The sequence below is a fragment of the Lonchura striata genome, chromosome 5, assembly GCF_050655825.1.
Source record: "Lonchura striata isolate lonStrDom1 chromosome 5, ASM5065582v1, whole genome shotgun sequence".
In the NCBI taxonomy this organism is placed as follows: Eukaryota; Metazoa; Chordata; class Aves; order Passeriformes; family Estrildidae; genus Lonchura; species Lonchura striata.
The window spans coordinates 67,026,910-67,044,573 of record NC_140707.1 but is presented as its reverse complement, the minus strand read 5'-3'; the positions used below and the strand labels follow the sequence as shown (position 1 = coordinate 67,044,573).

Sequence of the window (17,664 nt, the reverse complement as noted above, 5' to 3'; positions counted from 1 at the left end):
TATTTAGATTTAAAAATCTTCAAGTGTTTAGTTTGCTAACCTGTCTTAGTTTGCTATTTTACAAGAGCACTTACCCTCCTGGGCACTATCTCAAGGGAGAATGTTTCAACACATCTACATATCTTTCCCCCACACTCTCCTCTCTGACTGGAAACATTACAGCAGTAAAAATGGGTAATTTGAAGGAAGACAGAAATGTGGAAAAGGTCTCCTATTCCTGGAGACAAAGCATTTCACCTGTCTGAAAACACATTTCTTTTAAAAAAAGAAGAAAAACAACTGAGATTGTCTTACCATCTGCTTCCAGTTCCAGACTTGAGAGAGGAAGCTCCGCATGTTGTCCTTTTGTGTGCTGCTAAAAAGTTTGGCCTTCCTTCCTTTTTTCTTTCCTATTTTTTTTTAAACTCTTGCCAGGTTTGCTCACCTCTGTGAGCATCCCAGAAGTGCAGCACGATTTCTCCAAGCAGCAGCAGCTGAGGCAGAGCCAAGCAGTGAAGGCAAGCAACCCAGCAGCCCCTCCCCAGAGCCCCTGCAGCTCCCGAGGACTCCCCTCGTCCACACTGAGACTGGAACAGCCCCAGCATCCCAATGGAAGCACAGTGGGACAGCTCTGCTCGAGGCTGGCAGGGACAGGGATGTCCACACCAGGAATGCAGCATCTGAGGCAGTCTGGAGGATCCAGACCCAAGACAAACCCAACATCTCCCTCAAGAGAGCCAGGTACCCTTGTTCAGACACCCACACCCCTCCCTGTGCTGTTGGAGATGAGCATCTTCTCCTCATCCCAATATGAGCACAGCCACATTAATCCAGACTCCACAGCTGTTGACTTTCACTCGTTTTAAAACACCGTTAGTAACTTTTAATAAAATTATGTTCAACAAGACGAAAAGTAGGTTAAAATCACATCATTTTCCTATTTGCACTGTACTAATTGCAACATATATGAACACGACCACGTAGCACACTGCAGCACATCCCTTTTACAGAGTCAATCCACAGCAAATTTCCATCTAGAAGGTAATTTCATAATTTATATCCAGTCTTTCCCATTTTCTCTTCAAAAGGTTTGTTCCAAGATTGTACACAAATTTAGCATTTTTAATGCAAAACAAACAAATCACTTAAACACTTATTTGAAAAAGTGTATTAAACCAAATGATTACACAGAATAAGGAAAATCAGGGAAAGAGCAACACAACAGGCAATGAGGCCAGAACACAATCAAGCCCAAGAAATACTGAGACAGGTTTGTTTCACAGCAAAACATCTCTCAGAAGGAAAGTACCAATAAGTTCCAGACTGTACTCACATTTTCTCAATTTTTCACTGTAAATATTACACATCTTTAGAAGGACACTGATATATTACAGTTTCTTAAAAACAATAAAAAGGCAGAGAGTAAAAATTTAGATCAGCAGCAGCATCTGGTATAGTTAGTACAAGATTAAAACAGACAATATATGTGTAACTCACTGAAAACCTCCTATAAAAAATACTGTTCTTGGCTTTAGAAAACCACCAAGATTAATAGTTTGACTAATACTCAAAATATGCAAATGGCATACTAATCAAAGTCCCTAATGCAAAAGACTTAGGGGCTCAAGATAGACTTTTGGTGTGATCCCAATTTATTTCACTGTAATGCCCAGAACATGCATGTGCTATATTTAAATATTCCCATGTAGAGAGACAGTTGCCAGAATGAATGATGCCACCCTGCTGATCTCTGAGGTCATCAGCCAGGCCATTTAATCAGGGTTTTTGTTTGTGTTTTTTTTTTTTTACTCAGTGCAGTTTAGACACATACAGAAATCAGCACAAAAAAGAAGTTTAAACCACTACATCTTCAGTGTAATTCAAACAAGTCATCACACTTGCAAAGCAAAGTAGTGCTTTACATTATCCCCATCTTTATATTATCTTTATGTTTACCATTATCCCCATCCTCGCTCTTTGAGGGCTCCTATAAAGATATGAAAACCACAGCACAAGGTGCCATGCATGCTGAGAACAAGCAAGCAGCAAACCTCAGGGCAGCAGACAAAAACAGATCCCCATCCATGTTCCCATCCAGTGCCTCACCCCCTGCAAGAGGTTTTGGGTGGGCAGGACATAATTCCACACACCAGTCAAAGGGGTGGAAAGATTTTGTTTTTCCAGCTGGTTTCACAAGGCCTGATCAGCAGATCATATACAAATACAAACAGTTAATATTCACAGAGCAACTTCTTGTACCTAATTATTAGAATAGATTTAACATCATTAATAAATATATAAAACAACATGATAATCTCACAGACAAAACACATTTCAAAGGTCAGCATTGACTGAGATATTCAGACGATTTGGTCGTTGCTTAAAGCACTGAAGAATTATAAAGCAGATAATAATGTGAGTGTTAAGAACAGGCTCACACAATACAAACTTAAGATCAATTTAAACTTTCTGCAAAGGCTCTGAACTGACCCTAGAAGCTATTTCAAATGACCTTCAAATGAAGGCTCTTGCAGCCATTGCATATTTGAGAATAAGCTCCTTTAAGCTGTCTGTATCTCGGCACTTTATCTAGATCAGCTGCAGAGCAGGCATTCCCCAGGGACCAGCACACAGAGGTAAACATCTGTCCCAAATGATGCTGTTCTACATCTCACAGCATCCCGTGCTGAAACAGAACATTGTTCAGTCAGTTCTTAAAAGTCTTATTCTGGGAGACAGAGCCCAATGTGCTCTCTCCAAGTGTCTCAAACCTGTCCCTTTACCTCTCCCTCTCAGTTCTGCCTGAGAAGGAGAGGCAGCAATCCCCTGTCCCACAGTGCTGTTCTGAGGCTTGGTTTATAAGGTGCTTTTGCAGAGTCCCAGAAAAGGCACGCCAGCAGCGCAGCTGCTGCAATGTCAGAGCAGAGGCGAGCGGCCCCTCCCGAGACACCCATGTGCAAATCCAGAAGGGATGAGAACTCACACCAGCTCACGCTGCTGCAGCCCCAGCACAGCAGCTCTGGTTTCCCCCAGAGCTCTGAAAAAGCCTCACATTTCCAGGTCTTGACACAATTACTGGGGTGCCCCATTCCTCAGGCTGTCTCCAGGCTCCATTTGCTCCAGTGGGCCAAACTCGGGGTGCGTGGCCAGGGGCTTCCTCTGCCCTCGGAGGGTGTGAGCATTCAACATCTCCAGCAGCAGGTCATACACTGGCACCACGTTTTTACACTTCATGCTCAGGAGATGCTCCATTCCCTTGTTACTGTGCAGGAGAACAAAAAATAACTCAGCAGTCTGGCTCCAACAGTGCAGAGAAGAAAAACACACCCATGGTTTCAAGAGAGTCTTTTTTTTTCCTATTTGGATTTAAGAGGATTTAGCTGCTGTGGTCCCTGAGATCATTTACTCACTCCCAACAGTAACAACATCCCAATACTTTAAGGCTGAATGTTCTACTATTTAGAGAAGCAGGTTTTGTTTTACACCACACAGACCCTTTCAGGAAATAATTCAGATGTACTGACCCTATTGAAATGAAAGGAAAATCTCTTGGATGCTGTAAAGGTGGGAGGCCCATACTGAGGCTTTATGCAATAGGGGGATTTACTACATGCAGTTTACTAAAGACTACCTACCTCTCCTACCTGGCTGAGTAGGAAGATCTAATTACCCAGCTAATTTCAAGCACTTTATTTACTCTCTGCATGTCCAGTGAGAGGATCTTGCAGGTGGCTGCAGACTTTAAAATAATCCTTCTGTTATGCAGTAACATACAATGACACCTTGCTGGCTTGAACACTCACTGCTGTATCATGGTTTGGACTGAAAATGGATATTGCCATTGCAGTCACACATATTTATACTCCAGATGCACTCAGGGGTTTGGGGTTGAGATCTAAGGGTGCTTGCTCAACTCCCAGTCTATCCCAGTGGAACTAACAGCAGACAGCCAGCACAGAGCTGAGCTGGTGAGTTGGGCTGGAAGGGGGCAATGCTCCCCAATAAATGAGGTTCAGCTACAATTCAAGAGTTACATGTTAATGGGCGAGAAGAAATTGCAGCCCTTCTCCCACACCCAGCTCTCAATTATTTCCAGAACAAAGTCTGATCGACTGAACAGCACCAAGAAACCTAAAGGAGACAGGACACAACAAGCAGCCTCCAGACTTTGGCTGAAGGAGACACAGCATAAAGGATCTTCGCTTAATGAGAAAATACAAAAAATTCACAGAGATTTGTGATGTTTTTTCACAGAATGCCAGAACAGCTTCTGCAAAGCTCTGATGTGGAGTCACATCACAGAGCAGAAAGTGACGGCAGAGATCAGACCCATGAGACAGGTTCAGCTCTGGCTGGTGCTGGAGCTTTTGCAAGGCCAGCTCTCCAACTCACCCCCAGGTCACAAACTGTCTGTTAAAAGCTGTCCTTCAGCACCACCAGGTCCCTGCTGCTCCTTTTGCCCTCCCAGGAAGCTTATTGCAAAGGTGGCCATCCCCTTTTCAGTGTCCCTATAGATGTGCCCAGCTCTGCTCTGTGTGCTCCAGCCTGGTCCCAGGACTTCTTCCCTGGACACACAGTCCAAAGTCAAGCCATGAGACAGCTCAGTCAACAGCTGGCCTCTGGGTAATAATTTAAAATGACAAACAGATTGAAAATCAAAACCTCTCTTTTAGGATCCTCATTTCAGTCAAGCACAGATGGACCTCTCAAGGAGGTCCAGGGACTGGAGACACTTCCCATAGAAAAAACCAGGAGCCTGACATTGCTGTAGCATGAGTCATTTGGTTAAAAACTTGTGGCTCCATGTAAAAGACAACAAATTTGGTGTGGGAAAACATGGCCCCCAAAATTCCCTTTGCTCCACCAAAACTCACACTGCAGATCAGTTTTGGGACAGATTTTCCTTTTGAATGGAAAGGGTTTGATGGCTGGGTGGGGTGTTTTTCTGAAAGGTTCAATTTTTGTTATTGTTAAACATTTCAGGCAAACACAAAATGAATAATCTGACGTAATAAGGTTAAGTCAGCATTTTAATATCATCACATCCTTGAGTGCCAGCAAGCACTCGAGTTTACTGCCTGTTTTGTTGTTCTAGGAGGGAAAGCCTCACAGTGACAGAGGTGCAGAGCAGCACCAGGATTCCCTCAGGAGTGCTCTGGAGTTTCACCCACCTCTTTTCTTGCTGTAATAAACAAACAGTAACATAACACAAGTGTTACACACACTGCAAACCGTACCTGGCGTGTCTGACGTGGGAGAGGAGCATCAGCAAATTGGCCAGGCGAGTTGTCTGCTGCTGGGAGGGGATCCCACTCTTGGCAATAACCCACACCAAAGCCTCTGTGACCACGTTGAGCAGGTGGTGCAGCTTCCTGTTGCTTTCAGGTTCCTCTGCTGACAAGGGGAACATGCCTAACCAGAGAAAAAAGGAAAAAATATTTGCTGCTAGTGAGGAAGAAAAAAAAGCTACAACTGTAGATTTTTTAAAAATGTAATATTTCAGCACAATTAGAGAACATACATGCCCTGACACAGTCCTCAAGACTGTACAAATGATGCTCCATATGCCACATCAAGCTTGAATTTGATGGCCCCATCATTTGCAAAGTGAGCATTTCTCTCAAATCCTCAGTCAGGTCGTGATGGGCTCTCCCTTCTCCAGGGCTTTTTTCCCCCTCTACCTTGTTTTTTTAATTATTATGAACTATAATATTATGCTTGTTCTAATCCCTTCTTGTTGAAAAACACTCTTTCTCCTGTGTATATAGTAGGGAAAGAGAAGAACATGTCAATGACACTGCTCAGAGTCACCCAGCTGGTCATGGTCTCCCCACAGATCACTAAGGGTGTCATAATAACAGCAAATGTCTGCAGTGAGAAACCTTGAAAGTCAGAAAAAAAAAACCCAAAAAAACCCCAAAAACAAAAACAAAAAAAAACCCCACCAAAACAACAACAACAACAAAACCTCCACAAAAATTAAATTTAAAAAAATAAAAAGAAAGAAAAAAAAGATGTTTGGGGGTATGGACAAGGAAAAAAATTAATAATCACTAAGAAGGTCTAGAAACACACAGTAACGTCATTGACAAAGTAAAAGAGACCTGGGACAAGGGAAAGAAAAAAATCTCAACGGTCCCTTCAGAGATACCTATGGAAAGACAGAGCTCCAGAGCACCTTGAAAATTAGGGACAAATGATTCATTTTGTCAAGAAAGGAAAATAGAAGAGAATGGACCAATCTTTTGAGACATGAACTTTGAAAAAAATGTGGGTGATGAATGTGGAGTTTGGTTGGAGGTTTTTGGCTGTTGTTTTTTGGGTTTTCTTTTGGTGCATATTTTAAGAAAAAAAAACAAAACAGATTTTGTTGTCTGTTGAAACAGTGCTATCCACAGAACCACAGAATAATTTAGGCTGGAAAAAGCTTTAAGGTCAAGTCCAGCCTTTGACCCAGCACTACCAAGGCCATCAATAAACACATCCCCAAGTGCCACATTGACACATCTTTTAAATCCCTCCAGGGATGGTGACTCCACCACTTGCCTGAGCAACCTGTTCCAATGTCTGACCACCCCTTTGATGAAGATATTGTTCCTAATATCCAATCTAAACCACTCCTGGTGTAGCTTGAAGCCATTTCCTCTCATCATCATGGCTTTCCAACCACTGCTCCCCCAGCCTGTGTCACTGCAGGAGGTTTTTTGGGGCCAAAGTGCAGGACCCAGCACTTGGTCCTGTTGAACCTCATGCTGTTGGTCCTGATCCATCAATCCAGCCTGTCCAGATCCCTCTGCAGAGCCTTCCTACCCTCCAGCAGATCAACACCAACTCAAACAAGTGGGCAGACAAGTGGGATTGCAGCTGGACTGCTCCCCTTCACTAATGGACTAAGAATTATGCAGCAGCTTCTTGCTGAAAGCAGTAGATGGAAATAGCTTAGCTGCTATTTTGTTGTGGGATTTTTTTTTTTTTTTTTTTTGTCAATATTGACTATGAAATGTTCTGGGGAAAAAATAATTTTTACTTAAGGCTACCCTAAACTAGCAAAAACACACCTAGTGTGAGAGGCTGCAAAGCAAAGCTCCTGCCCTGAAACACCCTGCAGAATTGCTGAGTACTTCCAATCATTTCTAACCAACTCATTACCATTAAATAGGAACATTTAAGCCCCATTAATCATCACTCAGTTGAGTAACTAGCATTACTAGAATTAAGAATTAAGGACAGGTTTGTAGGACTGCACAGCAGCTTTACACATGACTGGGATCCACAGAGATAGGAGCAAAGTTTCCCATCCACAAGGACAGACCCACAGCCTGAGCCATGAGCATCACCTTGTGAGAAGCTATCAGAATTTGGGGTCTTTCATGCAGTTCTTAGAACAGGACATAGCTCCTAAATACAGCAAATTAGACAGCTAAGAAGTTTCCTGAGCAAAAATCTTTACAATCTATCAGAGACAGAAAATCCTTACATTCCTTTTATTCTATTACAACAGTTTTTTATCATTTGACATTTGGGTTTTTTGAGGCTGATCTCCCAGCCATCCTCAAAATGAAAAGTGCAGTTTGGTGAGCATTAGAGGCAAGCACATACTCACTGGAATTGAGGAGGATCATTGCCTTGACACACAGGTACTCCTTGTGCTGCAGCTTCAGCTCTCGGAACCTCGAGGTCATGGCCAGGAGCATATCAAAGATCTCCAAAATTCCCTCTACACATTTCCCCTCATCCCTATGGAAACATATTCAACATGTTACCAAAAAAGTAGAATTAAGGAACTGACTCAGACAGATAAAAGTCAAAGCATGAAGGAGGCTGCAGAAGGCCTATCTTATCTCATCTTTGGGAGAATTTAAAAGGTTCTATCATGAAATCTAAATTGAAAATTACACTGGTATGAAAGCTCAGCATTTATAAGAAACTGATTTTCTCATTAAAGTGCAAGTAGAATTGGCCATAAGTGTGATCCTATTTCTGTATCCTCTCAGCCTGTATAATTCTGGATAATCAGTCTGAAATCCTGTGGTGCAGGGCACAGTACCACCTTGAATTATTTTCCAGATTTGTTTCATAAGGAGTTACCCACAACCAATAATAATGTTTCTACCTAATGGAGGCCTCAGGACTTGGTAAAAAATAAAGACTTCCTAAAATAAGTTACTTGGAATAACAAGATATTTTTAAAGAATAAATCAACTCTTGACCCTATCTCCTGGCACTTTTTCTGGGCAGGTATTGGAAGGTATGTAGGGTTTTGGTGGGAAGTGGTCCTATTTTCAGATCTGAAAAACACCCCAAACAAGTCATTCCTATTTGTTTAAAATTCAGCAATGGCCAATCTCAAACTACTGAAGTTGCTGTTCCAGTTTTTTTGTTAGTTTTGTTTTATATGTACTGGACTAAAAAAGTGGTTAATCTCTACAACAATAGTATTCAAAGGGAGGCTCCTTATCCTCTTTTTAATGGGAGATTTTTTTTCTCTCTAACTTTTTAAGATAAGACAGATTTAAGCATAGCAGTGCAGAAAAATAAAATAAATTTACAGGATCCCAAAAGAAAGGTGCTGAAGCTTTAGGCTGGAGGCAGGAACATGCAGGTAACACCACCTAGGGCAGCAGGTTCTGCGTGCAAAAAGTATTTTTTAGTGCCTAGTTTCCCGTGTTTCTCATAGCAAAGAAGAATATTAATCTTTAGAGAAGGACAGAGAGCTGCCAGATTCAAAACAAGGACAGAGGTTCCAGAGAAATATTGTCTGCAAAGATTATGTATGAAAGGTATCTGAAGGCTCCAGGGAGACCTCAGAGCCCCATGCAGTGTCTAAAAGCCTCCAAGAGAGCTGGAGAGGGACTTTGGAAAAGGGCCTGGAGGGACAGGACAAGAGGGAATGGCTTCAAATGGAAAGAGAATAGGTTTAGATTAGAGATTTTGAAGAAATTCTTGACTGTGAGGATGCTGAGGCCCTGGCACAGGTTGCCCAGAGAAGCTGTGGATGCCCCATCCCTGGAAATGTTCAGGTTGGATGGGCTCTGAGCAGGCTGATCTGGTGGAAGGTGTCCCTGCCCATGGCAGGGTGGGGGAATGAGATGATCTTTAAGGTCCCTTCCAACCCAAACCATTCTGGGATTCTAAGTTCAACTAAGATAAAAACAATCAAGTTATAGGCTAGGTTCATATAAGGATGTCCTGAATAAAATTACAGCACACCCAGACTCTTGTAAGCTCCCACTCTGCTATGTCTTGAGGAAATGAAGAAATGCATCAAATATTCTTACTCTATTCAGCACATATTAACTCTTGAGCAATTAAATGTATTGTACATTTTCATCAATTTCTGGTCATTGCATTGAATTTTATATGAGCAAATAATATTTATTTCCTCTGTTTTGTAAATTTTTTTCTTATTAACGTATTTTGCCTGTCTATATCTACAATGATAATTATTGATTTCAAGTCACAGAACTGGTGCAAATTTGAATTCTCCCAGGCTGAAAACCTAAAGGGTATTTTAAAACTACCCAAGAGAGTAGATTTCTTCCCTGACTTTTTACCAATGTGAAGCTCAGGTCAAATCCTTCTAAGGTTCTGTAAAAAAACATCCTTACTAATCCATATTCTTCCTTTCTGGAACATGATGCTATGGAGAAATAATCTTTAAACGTGAAAACACCCTGCTGTAGCTGGAAAAAAATATTCTTAGTATCCAACAGCAAGGTAGAGGTCTTTAAACCCCCCTCAGCTAGTGCTCCAATGTTCACTATTATAGCTGAATATAAAGTCTGCTGTAGTGGCAGGAACAAAACAGGCAGGAACCTATTTAAAAGAATTAAAATATTGCCTGACATCATATCTCCTTTTTAATGAGGGTTGTAGGGACAAATGGACAATGCAGTGCCTTGTGTTGCTGTATGGCCAGTTTCAGCATCTAGAGATCTGGAACATAGGGAACAAAACCACCAAAAGATGTGAAAAAAATGCAGAGAAACTTCACACTCAGTGCTACAGGAGATCAGGAATTTGCTTTTACATTTTAGCATTCCTTAAGTCCTGTGAGGATGTGGAACCTTAGGACATAATTGTTACAACTACAAGTAAATTATACTTTTAAATGAAATATTATTAACATCTGTCATGTTTAATCCTCTTCCTCTTACAATTCACCCCACCTTCAAACATGCTAATATGAAGTGTTCTCAAGAAATTCATTCCTCTTACCTGTCTAATACAAGGTCTGGTGCAAAAATCAGTTTCCCAGGATGGTCAATTGATCTCCACATCAAACCAATCATTAGAACTTCCATCCAGCAGCTCTCCAAGAGCCTTACTTGGTCATAGAGGCTGAGATCAATGAAGCCTAAAGTGATGCAAATAGCATAAAATAAATCAGCTTGTTAAATGCACTGTTTTGATAAAGAAAAATGTGCATATGAGAAACAAAAGCCAGAAAGAACTATGTGGTGATAAGGAAGCACTGACATCCAAAGTGGCAGGCTGCCATTTCAAATAGGAACCAAAATATTGGCAGTTATCATCATCTACAAAATATTTGGAATAAAGTAGAGTGGTGTTTTAGTGCAATTAGTCCCATACAGCTGGTGAAAGCCAAATGATTGAAGAGTCACCTGCTTTATGTTCTCATCCTAAAAGAGGAGAGATGCTAGAAGAAATATTGCGAGGCACTGGCACAGTAAAGCTGTGGCTGCCCCATTCCTGGGAGTGTTTAGGGCCAGGCTGGATGGGGCTCTGAGCAACCTGTTCTAGAGGAAGGTGCCCCTGCACATGTCAGGAGGTTGAAACAAGGTGATCTTTAAAGTCCCTTCCAACCCTACTCATTCCATGATTCTATGATTCATTTCTCTCCAGAACTTCTAGCAAGGCCCCAGCTAACATTGCAGCACAGCCAGAAGGCAGACACAGTCACAGCCCATCTTTTCTCTTCCCCTGAAAAAAAAAAAAAAAAAAAAAAAAAAAAAAAAAAAAAAAAAAAGACTGGGAAAAAATAATGCCCAGAAGTCAAAAGAAAAAATAGGAGAAATAAAATTCATACACTCCAAACCAAAAGATCAGAAGTGCAAATTTTCAAAACATTGATGGGAAAACAGACTGTTCAATCAAGGAGGAAAACACTGATATGATGAAGAGCTGCTCAGTGATCAAAAACAAGATCAGGCCACAGTTTTCAAAGCTGAGCTTCTTTAGCTTGGGCCCTTGGTGCTCCATTTTCAGATGGGCTGGCATCTCTGACACTGCATGGTGACAAATCCATACAGCCTGGCCATGGCAGACTGGTTTCCTGAAGTTCTTCCTGGTTGTTGAGGTCTCAAAACACACACAGGAGGTTAGGGCTGCCAAAGAATCTCCCTATCAGTAATTTATACAAATGCTTAATGCATTTTAATCTTATTACACTACTCAGCTGGAAGACAGGCAGCGACAGCCAGGGGCTGACATGAACTGGGCAAAGCTCACTTTTATCATCACTGCACATTGTAGCTGCTTTCCAAAGCTGCTACAGCCCTGCCTCTGCTTTTATAGGAAGGGTAACAGGAGCCCAGGAGTGCTGCCTTCCCTCCTGGGTTCCACTGTCACAGAATTTACACAGAACACGCAGCCAACAACAGATTAGCTGCCACACACCCTCATCATTTAAAACTGCTTTTAGGAAAATATTCACGGAAGTGTGAAATGGTACCAAAACTGACAGTGCCAGTTTCCTGGGAAACAGCAGCCCAAAGACATTTTGGAGTATATTTAAATAAACATTTACACTGCCAGGTACTGATTTCTCTAGCATAAACAAGGAATGATCAGGTTTAAAAACTCTCAGTTGAGTGAGATGTCAGACCAAGTCCCTGGGTTCAATCTACAGGTTCTTGAAAATCCAGATTTATCATGGATGTCATCTGCTAAACTCGCATTATCAGCGGCAGCAGTAGGAGCTATGGCCATTTAGCACAGCTGTTAGAAGGACTCTAATTCTCCTTTTCCTGACAATCTCATGCTCCAAAGGTGCAGGACAGAAAACAACCACCACAGCTTTCACTGCAGCCTCAGGAGCCCCACTTAATTCCCTCCAGACTACATTAAACTAATAATTTTTGTCTGTATGGCACATCCCTTAGATTGTTGGGTCTATTCCTTATCATTTAATTATAAATTGCTAAGAGAGAAGAAAAAAACAACTTGTGCTGAATGTGTAAAAGCTAGGAAAAGACACACTGCTCTGGTCAGCAACACACTGGGCTGCCTAATGAATCCAAATTTTGATATTGTGACAGCATCTTATCGATTTGCAATACAGGTTCAGCAATGAACCATGTAAACTCTTTTAGACTAGGTCAGCAAAGCAAAAAGCAACTATAGAAGCTGTGTTCTGCTACCTGACAACCAAGAATTAAAATACTCGGAATTCAGAAGGAAAAAAATCCAGATGTCAGCTTCTATTTTACCAAGCAACAAAAAAAATATACTCTATTAGGTTGAACATCCAGAACAAAAATACAGCCAGAATAAAATTCATAACAAAAGACTGTCATTAAATATGAAACATGAAAATTTCACAAAAATATAAACATTATTTTTTCCTATTTAGGCAGAAAGTTACTGTTAATACAATAAGGAAATTTTATTTTTTTTTCACCTCCAGTGAGCGTCAAAATAATATCCAATAATAACTTAGAGATGAAAATGGACTTCAAACCTAGGTACACAAAAGCAAACATTCAGCTTTTCGAAAGTAAAATTACTGCTCACTGGGCCATTAGTCAAGAACTCTCTATTTTTTCCTAAGACATTACGTCCAGGAACCAGGCAGGGATGGGCATGATTACCTTCAGGTAAGAGTTTTTGAAAAATAAAATTCCATGACCTGAGCTTTAGTCATCACAGCTTTTTAAAGAAAAACAAAATTAAAAAAATCAATCCACACTGAAGTTAGTGGTCCAACTGCCAAGTGATATGGCAGTGTTACTTATAATTGGATGCACATTAAACATCACATCTATTTTTTGGCATTGCTCTAAAATGCTGTTTATTTCTGTTCTCTGTAACAGGAGTGATCAGAAAAAACAAACAGAGACAACAAAGTATCAGCATTCCCAAGAACTGTTTTGAACGGGTTTCATTGCTTCAACTTTTTTTTTTTTTCATACAGTTTTCTTACTGCCAAGAAAAAAGTTTTTAATTCTGACATATGATGAAAATAAACTAAAAGCAACCAAAGCCAAAATTCAGGTTAGTTTGGAAACTGATCTTTTAAAAAATAAAAATAATTAATCTTAATTGGTGGAAGGTTTGGGTTTCTGGGTTTGTTTTTCAAAAAAAAAGTGTCTTGGAGTTAAAAAATAATCAGAAAATAGAAAAGTTGGGTTGGAGGTTTTTCCCCACTGAAACATTGGTGAAAATGAGGTCATTTTCTTAGATTGATTTCCCTTCACAATTCACTTCCTATCAGACAAACATAACTAAGTTGAGTCCTCCGAAATGGCACCTTTTAATCACATTTTTATGATTAGACAAGAAATTATAACAATAGATACCATTTAACCCCTTATGGTTACTTCACAGTTATTTTCAGAGTTCCTTAAGCTACAAAAAAAAATAAGTCTAAAGGATTTGGGCTCTCAGTTTTTAAGCATCCCGCATTAACAGCAAAACTATTATCACTTTGCAGACATCTGGCAGGGTTTGAGATGCTCGAGGGTGCAAACATCTTCTCCCCAGCAGCTGGCCTGGAATCTGCACACCCCAAAACCATCACAGCTGGACCCTCCAACACCGTGTGAGAGTGTTCTGCCCCTGGGAGATGGGTTCAGCAGCTGGAGCTGGAAGCACATCAGCCACTCCACCCACACCTGAAGGAGGATGTGCTTCCCTGATGGCAAAATTCATAATTTAAGGATTAAATGAAATATTCTCCTCCAAGTTTGCTTCCTGCATTGTGCACACACTGTGTTTCTGGAGGGAAGGGTTCTAGTCATGTTTTCTCAAGAGTGTTCTCCAGCAGCAGCAGCTCTTTCCAGTGCACACCAGGACAAGGGCAGGGCACACACCAGCACACCCTGAATCCTTCAGCACAAAATCCAGGAGAGGACCCATGGAGTGCTGGCCCCCAGCAGTGCATTCTATCTGAAGCTCAGGATCAAGCTCCATACTGCTATGGGTCCACCAATTATTCCATGCTTTCAGCTCACTTTTCATTTTTATTCTGCCTTTTTTTAGTCATGGGTACTTCAAGTAGAAGGAATTGCAAATGTTCACCATTTCTGGTTTGGGAGAAGTTAAATGGTTCATTGCCATGATGCCATGGAGACATTTGAGACATTCCAGGCACTGACACAGGTAGTTGTACTGCACTGGATCTGGGGGTTGCCAATAACCAAAAGAACCCTTACTGATTTTTGTTTTGAAGGAGTGGACATGATAAATCTGAAATCAATACTGAGCTCCCCTGATGTTTTTCTGTAGCAACTCTGTCAAATGAATCTATTGCAGACACCCAGGACTCAGACACTGTTCAGTTTTCACCAGCTACTAGAAACCTTCTATGAGGACTCAAGGAAAGAATTTGGTGTTAAATGAACCTTCTAAATCAGCTTAATCAGGTATTTGTAGCTGAGATAGAAATTACCTACACCACCACCTCTGCTTTGTAGCAAAATGAACAAGTGTTTGAGTAAGAACAAACAGCAAGTCCTGGGTTATATTGAGGCTAAATCAAAAAACATCCAGGTTAATTACTGAGAGCAATAAACTCTCCATTACTCAGCAGGATAGAAAGCTTGACTTCTACACCATGGACTTACTGTGCTGCTCTGTCACATCAGAGCAGAGAAGGACACATTGCCGGGTAAAACCACGGACCAAAACAAATGAGAACAAGCCTGAATGTCTCACCAGGAATCTTCTTGGCCCAGCCGATCATGTGCACCAGCTCTTTGTCCGCCAGCTTGGTCAAGGACATCATCATGGAGGCCTCGGTGAAGGGTTTGCTGGGCCGGCTGACCAGCACGTGGGGCGGCTCTGCCTCCAGCAGGGTCAGCACGAACTGCTCGGGGCTGAGGGCGCTCAGCAGGATCTCCTTCACCCGCGTGGCCGCCTCGTTGTACCGCCTGGCTCTGCCCAGGCATCGCGCCCGCTCCTCGGCGCTGCGGTGGCTCCGCAGGATCCGGTACCCGCAGCGCTCCCTTCGCGAGCCTGCCACGAGAGGCACGCGGTTGCATTATTGGAAAGTTTTTCCCCCACTGAATTTTCCTCCCTTATGTAAACCCAAATGTTTGGGGAGAAGGAGGAAAACCCTTTTGTCCTAGGTTATAATATTGGGGTGTATTCCATTACCACCTCAAGCTGCAAACCCTTTCTTTCCTTATCTCGTGACTCAGAGATAAGTCCCTCCAGGAGGAGCTGTTCTTTCAGCCACAGGACTGATAAGATCACAGCATGGAGGAGCCAAACGATACCATCAAGGATATAAGCAGGGCTGTGCACACAGCAAGGAGATCCCCTCTTCCAAGAGGAACAGCTGAGACCTTCTCTACACTGGACATCCAGAAGGAAACCACACCAGTCTACAGGATCACTGCTTGGACAGAACCACATCTGCTACCACCGCCCTAGCCAGCAAGTGTCAGGTTGTATCTCTAACTCTGTCAGTGGTTCTTCTTTTGTGCTATTGTACGTATTTGGTTCTTTGTTCCCATTTTCCTAATAAATTGTATTTCTGACTTAGAGCCTCTCACTGGTTTTGCTTTTCAAACCAGGACACCTTTAATATTGCATGTTGTAATATTGAGCGTTAAGTTTCTAGGACATTCAGCACTTTGTCCCCTCTGACTTCAGTTTTGTTTATTCTGCTAAACAAAAATAAAGTTTAAAAATGTTTTGTTTTGAACCTCAGTTAACTCAGTTTAAAAGTCCAGGGAAAAACTCCCATTGACATAAAAAAGATATAAATCAGGTCTTTAAAGGCAAATAAAGATAGCTGATTGCAAATTTTGCTTTATATGTAAACGGGGGAAATAAAAGACTTGAAAGTCTGGGCCATGTTACAGATTAGATGTCTCAGGAACAAGCACAGCTGGGCCTCAAAGTTAGCTGGATGCTCAGCCAGGGATTCACAAGATTCAACCTATTTTCTCCCCATGGCGCAAAAACCCAGCAGGAGTTTCTCTAAAGGGAATTCAGATATCTACAACTAAGAGCAAACACCCTGTGTGGAGGTCTGTCTGCAGAAGGCTGTTTCTATTGCAAAGAGCAGTCCCTTACATTCCCAGATTTAATTAATTATTCCTTCTGAGAAATCTAAACATTGTTCAGTTTTGGTCAGTGTTATTGGTAGCATCACTGTTACTTGTTTTTGCATAGCTTCCAAGGAGAGTCTATAAAAAAAAAAAAAAAAAAAAGCTTCTCCAAAACCATAACATTCATCAAATACTCAGCTATAGTTCTACTTCAGCTAGCAAAGAGGTCCAAACATAAGCCAAATTAAAATTAGGGCAGTGGGGGCACAAAAAATTAATATCAGATACTGTTGACAAGCTAAATAAGTTGCTAAGTGAGTGCAGATTCTCAGGTTCATGTGGCAGAGGAGCCTCAGGTGGAGGTGGCTTTTCAGATCATAGCCCTGTCACATTTTCAGCAGCTGTCAAACAGCATTTGGGTCAGTCTGTGGGAGGGCTGAATGCAAAGGCCAGTCAGGAACAACTTGACTGAATAAGGACCAACAGAATATTCCAGGATTTTTAGGATGTAGATCTTCCAGTTACCCATGGCCCTCACTCACTTCAGTAAACCACATTGGATGCAGGAGAAAGTTAAAGAAGTTCTCATTAAAGTTCTGAATACTGGAGAACCCCCTTTCCCTGGAAATCCAAGAGATGGGAGAAGACCAAGAGGCAAAGCTGGTTTGATGAACAGACCTCAGGGACAGAGTCACCCAAGTGGGACAGGCCCTTTGCAACTGGAAGTATTTTTCAGCTGCAAGTCCAGCTTAAGGCCTGCACCATTTGGAAAAAGGATGGTTTTTGCAACTTTGAAAGGGATGTGGGTATGATAAAATGGGCTGAGTGCAGACAGGATATTTGCACAAATAATGGATTGAATGAAATAAATAATTTGTAGAACCAAATGCTTAGCCAAATGATAACTAGCTAGAAGTTACCAGAGCAGATGAATATCAACTAAGGGAAGGCAACACAGCAGCAGAGACAGGGCATGAGACATTATCTTATGTAGATTCATGGAATGAGACTTGATGAAAATACCCAAAAAAATATTCCATGCAGAACTACAGAAGTAACAAAGGAATTTCTTCCACCATCAGTCTGGGCAAATTCTTCCTGAAATGAGTCAAAGGCCACCAAGGCATAGACAATTTTCTACAAAGACACCTGGATAATGTAATGAACTCTCTGCTAAGCCTCATTTCTTGAGTAATGCACAAAGGTCAAGAGGAAAATCTTGAAGTGGTTTGTTAGCTTCCATAAAATAGTAAAATGGCACAGTGGGCCACAGACTGTTCTGAACTCTTGTAATGCACAGAAAGTATGTATTTTCCATCAGGGAAGATGAAAAGTAAAGGCTGAGAGTGAAATAGGCAACTGGAATGAGAGGACAGCTGAGGAGATGAGGAGATGCCCAGGTGCCAGGGTGCTCTGCCTACAGAGCTGCATGGCTGGGATCTCC

General features: G+C 41.6%; 1 protein-coding gene across 5 annotated transcripts in view; it reads right to left on the bottom strand.

Annotated features, from left to right (window-relative positions):
- Positions 1-2,903: 2,903 nt before the first annotated feature.
- Positions 2,904-17,664, bottom strand: part of ESR2 (estrogen receptor 2) — a 40,013-nt gene continuing 25,252 nt past the window's right edge. For all 5 annotated transcript variants that reach the window (XM_085580899.1, XM_085580898.1, XM_021554489.4 and 2 more), the window contains exons 5-9: positions 14,878-15,177; positions 10,198-10,336; positions 7,583-7,716; positions 5,217-5,391; positions 2,904-3,241 (exon numbers count right to left, since the gene is read on the bottom strand). In XM_085580899.1, coding sequence (XP_085437025.1) covers positions 3,052-3,241; positions 5,217-5,391; positions 7,583-7,716; positions 10,198-10,336; positions 14,878-15,177 — 938 coding nt within the window. In that variant the 3' untranslated portion in view covers positions 2,904-3,051. The remainder of the gene's footprint in view (positions 3,242-5,216; positions 5,392-7,582; positions 7,717-10,197; positions 10,337-14,877; positions 15,178-17,664) is intronic.